The sequence below is a fragment of the Portunus trituberculatus genome, chromosome 8 (genome assembly GCF_017591435.1).
Source record: "Portunus trituberculatus isolate SZX2019 chromosome 8, ASM1759143v1, whole genome shotgun sequence".
NCBI classification, from domain to species: domain Eukaryota; kingdom Metazoa; phylum Arthropoda; class Malacostraca; order Decapoda; family Portunidae; genus Portunus; species Portunus trituberculatus.
Window position 1 is genome coordinate 2,585,001 of NC_059262.1, and position 5,866 is coordinate 2,590,866.

Consider the following 5,866-nt stretch of genomic DNA (forward strand, 5'->3'; position numbering starts at 1 on the left):
AATAATGAGCTCTGAGCTCGTTCCATAGGGTAACGTCTGGCTGTCTCGTCAGAGACTGCAGCAGATCAAACAAACAAACAAACACACACACACTCACCGATGAGTCCCCTTCAGATATCTCCGACAGTCTATCTTCCTTGGAGGGGCTGGCTGGGGGCTCCACTTCTCCTTCCTCCCCCTCCTCCGGGGCAGAGTCGGGGCTGGCGGGGTCCTCGGGGCTCATTGGGGCCTTGGGCATCACATTGCGATCCCACGCCTCCCTGGCCCCCCTCCTGCCCTGGGTCCGGGGGTCCTGCGGGATTGGGGACTCAATGTGGTGGGTCCTGGGGTCCTGGGGGCTTTGAGCAGAGATCCTTGGGTCCCCTGGAGTATCAGGGCCTGGCTCAGGGCTCTGGGGGCTAGGGGGTCTGTGGAGGGCAGCAGGGGTGGGGCTGGGGCTGCGGCTCCTGTCACTGTCGGGGCTGCTGGAGCTGTCTGAGGTGGAGCTCTGGGGGCTGGCAGGACAGGCAGGGCTAGTGGGACCCTCAGGTTCAGGGCCATCCGGGCTGGTGGGACCATCTTGGCACATGGGGCTGGCCGGGGTGCCCTGCTGGCTGGACGTGGGGCTCATGGGGTCGTCCCACTCACCCCCGGGGCTGCCCGGCTCAGACCCCTCCATGCTGCTCATTGCTGCAGGGTGAGACAATGGCTGGTGAGGCTGACTGACTGACTGGATGAAGGAATAAGAGGGTGAAGCTGACTGACTGTTTGGGGGTAAGGGTGGGTGCCTGCCTGCCTGCCTGGCTGTACTCTATCTGACAGGTTTGGAAATACAAGGTTGTGTTGCCATGCATGGCATCTGTTCCTGCCTCTCACTGGGCGGGGGAATGCAATGAATCGCTGCACTTTGCTGCTGCTGCCGCTGTCTGTCTTTTTAATGCTGACACTAATTGTTAAACATTTTAACAATTATGGAGGGAACAAATGACTCGGTGCCCCACCAACGCTGGGAAGTGATGCTCCACCGTGTGTGTGTGTGTGTGTGTGTGTGTGTGTGTGTGTGTGTGTGTGTGTGTGTGTGTGTGTGTGTGTGTGTGTGTGTGTCACATCTATTGTTTAAGCACAAAATTAACCATGGTGTCTGTGTTTTGTCTGAGGATGCAACAGCTGTCCACTGGGGTATTTGTGAAATCACCAACCGCCAGATGTCACAGGGGAGCCAAGGGATACCCGAGCCAACCAAGACATTCACTATTGCAATTTCTCTGTACTTAACTGTGGTATTGTGTGGCATGGTGTCATTATGAACAGGTGAAGTAACCTAATAGTGTCTTAGCAGCACACTGGAAACCATTTACCGTGACATATCTCTTGAAAACAGAGCTAGAATGCTTAATATTTGGAAATCATATTCACATTGTTCTTATTATAAATAAAATTAAACTAATAGTGTGCTGTCCACCTGTTTACCACATCAGAGTGCACTGTTCAACTAGAAAAACACTCATTTGAAGTGCAGTAGTCTCAACAAATATCAAAGTGAGACATATCTTGTCATTAAGATTTCGCAAGAGACCGTCCCTAATTCAAGACCTGCCGCCGCCAGCAGGGTGGGCAGGGTGAAGGGTAAGACACAGTAAGCTGGGAGTGTGGGATCACATGGGGTGTGTGAAAGTAGGGACACTGAAGCATGAAGTGACTCATGGTATCTGTGTGAGTGACAGCGATCAACAATGTCACTGATGAGATGAGGTCTTTCTCAGATGAAGTCCAAACAAACATGAGTCATTTCTGATCTCCAATGACGGACGGTCTCTGAGCTCAGATCTCTGCTGATGAACTATTCACTGTTATTAGCATTAAATTTCTGCCAAAAGAGAAGTTGACACTTAAAATGTATGCTTATTTTCCATACTGTAATGTGAATCCAATATCATGAGAGGCCTGACAGTGCTGATCTTACGTTTGTAGTGTTTATAAATGAAAAAAAGGCAAGATGACAGTGCTAGCTTTGCCAACGTTGTCTTCATTTCTCAGTGAAACACATTGAGGAGAAAAATGTTTTCTCTTATGCTATATTTTTCTTGCAAAACTTTTTCATTATCCAACTCATGAATAAAGCTGCTTTGACATGCAACTGCTTTTATAACTACATAAATCACAATATGGATAAACTCATTTTTGGCTCGGTTGTCACTTAAACTTGTAGAGCCATCTGACAACTGAGCTTCACAAATACCCCAATTAAAAGATGCAGAATGAATCTAGCCAGTCAGAGCATTTAATGTCAGTCTGTGGAGAGAAGACAACTCAATTTGAAATGTTTGAATTAGTCTGCAGAAGATGTCACCCCACGATGGTGTCGCCTCCATTATCACCAGAGCAGGCCCAGACTTCACAGGGAGAAATACAACATCACTTCATAATGACTTGTTAGCCTTGCCAATCAGGTTAGGTTAGTCTGAGGAAGATGTCTGTCAGCAGTGAGTGACACCTGGACTAAGTTATATTAGGTTAAGATAGGTTAAGGTAAGGTGAAGTAAGGTGGTAGTAGTAGTAGTAGTAGTAGTAGTAGTAGTAGTAGTAGTAGTAGTAGTAGTAGTAGTAGTGGTAGTGGTGGTGGTGGTAGTAGTAGTAGTAGTAGTAGTAGTAGTAGTAGTAGTAGTAGTAGTAGTAGTGGTGGTGGTGGTGGTGGTGGTGGTGGTGGTGGTGGTGGTGGTGGTGGTGGTGGTGGTGGTGGTGGTAGTAGTAGTAGTAGTAGTAGTAGTAATGGTGGTGGTGGTGGTGGTGCACACATAACACTGGCACGGAACATGTCAAGGACCCTTCAGCTGCCCTTGTTCCCCGGCTCCCCTTCACAGCACTACCACTCGGCTGACATGACAGGAGAATGACATGATAACCTCACCTCACCTAACTATAACCTAACCAAACCCAGATTAAAGTCAAGGTTACGTCAGGTTAGGTTAGTTTGGGTTGGGTTGAGTTAGGTTAAGTCGAAGTTAAGTTAGGTTAGGTTAGGTTAGGTTAGGTTAGGTTAGGTTAGGTTAGGTTAGGTTAGGGTTAGGTTAGGTTAGGTTAGGTTAGGTTAAGTTAGGGTTGGGTTAGGTTAGGTTGGGTTAGGTTAGGTTAGGTTAGGTTAGGTTAGGTTAGGGTTAGGTTAGGTTAGGTTAGAGTTAAGATTTGGTTAGTGTTTGGTACACGATCATTCTGCCGTCATGTCAGCTGAGTGGTGGAGCTGTGAAGGAAGGGTGCGCCGGGACACAAGGACAGCTGGAGGGGTCACTGCTCTTGACATGATCCCACCACCACCATCACACCCCGGGGTACTGCTCCTGGACACTTCACTACTACGATGTCACACCTCAGTTAGTCTTGCATTGATCTCATATTTCGCTTTCACTGGTAGTAATATTTTCAGAGAGGACTGGAGAGGACAGGAGGGAAGGGGCAGGGAGGGACGTTGGGGATAACACTTTAATAAAAAAAAATGAATAAGTTAAGCCGAATACAAGCAGGTTCATTCAAAACATGTCTAAATTTGACAGTAAAAAATAAATAAATAAATGGTGTATAAAATAAATCAAATTATCCTCCTCCTCCACAACCAAAATATCTTATCGTAGTAAAAGTAACAACAGCAGCAGCAGGACCAGCAGCAGTAATATTAGCAGAAGTAAATACTAAGAATATCTCTCCTCTCGGCTTATGAGAGAGAGAGAGAGAGAGAGAGAGAGAGAGAGAGAGAGAGAGAGAGAGAGAGAGAAACACAGGAAAAACAAACCAAATCCAGGTCAGACCAGCTTTAGTCAGTTCCGAGGTCACTTCACCGCTCCAGCACCCTCAGGTGGTCACCAAAGAGCGAGGAGAGGCGTGCAGGCGTGCGGGGCCGGGCGTGGGCGTGCAGGAGTGATGAAAATATGAGGACGCGAGCAACCGTCCCTCTGTACTCAGCAATGGTCGGTCTCGGTCTGGGGCGGTGCGGCGGGTCCTGTCCTGCCTCATGTACAGTATTTGTAATAGGTAATTTCTTCTTTTAACGTAATAACTGTAGTGAAACGATAAGTAATAGAATATAAGATGATATAATATGCGTAATCTAGCCAACTAAAGTATTTCTCACCAGCTTCCCAATGGCATTTCTACCCAACTTTCTATTCAGCTGTGATGAAATTATATAATACAGACATATATATTTTGTAGATGAGATAACAGGCGTAATTTACAACTACCTACAATATCTCCGTACTCTGGGTTTTATTATTTCTATTTTTGGCCCCCACGCCGTAGGTCACTGTACGTACTGTCTTTTATCCTTTAGGTACAGTTGTGACACCTGTCATATTTATGGCGGCTCTCATCTTCCTCTACATGGTCTGTGGCAGAATGGAAGTCACTTCCTATACACACAGTACGTACCTTTCTATAGAATTTAACAATATTATTTCTTTGCATTTACCTTAAAATAATAGTACCACAATTACGGCCACACTCCGGGCCATTGTTCCCTCCAGGGAGTAAATAAAATTCAGACAAGTCTTCTAAACTTTATCCAACATATACTAAACCATCTCACAGGTGTTTGCCTGCAGTCCACAGGGACTATAAGCGGAATTCAATGCAGCCAGCCTAACTCAGCGTCACCCGAAGCTGCTTACAGATACAAGTGGAATTTTGAGAATAATTGTACTGAGCAGACACTATCAATAGCCTGCTGCATGTCATCCAATTTTTCACCTTGACGATCAAGCCACGTACAGGTCTTCTCTGTCACCAATGCAGGCATTTTCAAACCAAAAGCTACACAAAAAAACAAGAAAACTTACAATGGTTGGCTATTTACAGATGCAACAAAACTGACACAAAAAAAAAAAAAAATTAAACAACTGGCAGAACTCATATAGGATATAGACCTAGAAATTTTTCAACATGCACATTTGAAAGCATGAACAGTGATGGATAAAACAGCTGTGAGCTGGCCTCCTTGGGAAGAGAGTTGCATAGAGTGATGGCACGAATAGAGAAGAAATAATTATCTACCTGAAATACTTAATTGTGTCAGCTCAGTCTCTCCAATCCTTAATTCAAACATTTGCTTGAACAATTCCTGGGTCATCGTCTTTATTAGTATTGTTAGCTAGGTCTTAATGTATAAATTATGTTCTGCATCTAAAACTAGCCAACCGTCCTGCAGTCCTCCAGCTGCACACTTGTAGTTTTGGTTAGAAGGTGCAGAAGTGACTGATGAGGGATCAAGACCGTCGATCATCTTGGTAATCTTGGTAATCCTGGACATCCGTTGAGAAGTGCATGTGGCCTGAAAATAATATTACTATGACCTCTATACTTCTTACGTCATTATCTGATATTTCAAACAGATAATTCAAGTGAGGACACAATCGATCCATTCGATCATGACTTTCCATTCTATAATTAAATTATCCTGACAACCTGCATGGCCAGCAAGCTGCAGCTGCTCCCACCATGCTTGGCTGCCTGTTCGTCATAGCCGCTTTATTACAGCAGCACGTACAGCTGTTCATTTAACTGCTGAACAAGCATCCACGCCTGTGGCAAGTTAGATATCGTATAACCATCATGTCATTCCTTTCAAGTTCAGAAGAAAAACATGCGTTAATCTCCCTGAAACACTCCATGCTGTGGATCGAGGCGCCTGTGCTGCTGCTTCTCTGCCAGGAGGAGAAAAAAATAAATATCGCGCTAAAGATTATACACTAATAAATCAAATATAAACGTCAATAAACATATAACTTACGGCATAATAAACAGATGAAATAAATCATGCAATTCAACATTTTTCTTACTACTGATAATTTTTCTTAGGATAATAAGGCACACTATTTACATGAAGGTAATTATAGGCTCG

General features: G+C 44.9%; 1 protein-coding gene across 4 annotated transcripts in view; it reads right to left on the reverse strand.

Moving 5' to 3' along the window:
• The window catches only part of LOC123501036 (zinc finger CCCH domain-containing protein 18-like), a 17,767-nt gene extending 13,805 nt beyond the window's left edge, over window positions 1-3,962 (reverse strand). For 3 of the 4 annotated variants that reach the window (XM_045249605.1, XM_045249602.1, XM_045249603.1), the window contains exons 1-2: window positions 3,780-3,962; window positions 98-669 (exon numbers count right to left, since the gene is read on the reverse strand). In XM_045249605.1, coding sequence (XP_045105540.1) covers window positions 98-667 — 570 coding nt within the window. In that variant the 5' untranslated portion in view covers window positions 668-669; window positions 3,780-3,962. Of the gene's footprint in view, window positions 1-97; window positions 670-3,763 lie in introns of all 4 variants that reach the window. The other variant, XM_045249604.1, reaches the window with a different exon arrangement.
• Between the last annotated feature and the right edge of the window lie 1,904 nt (window positions 3,963-5,866).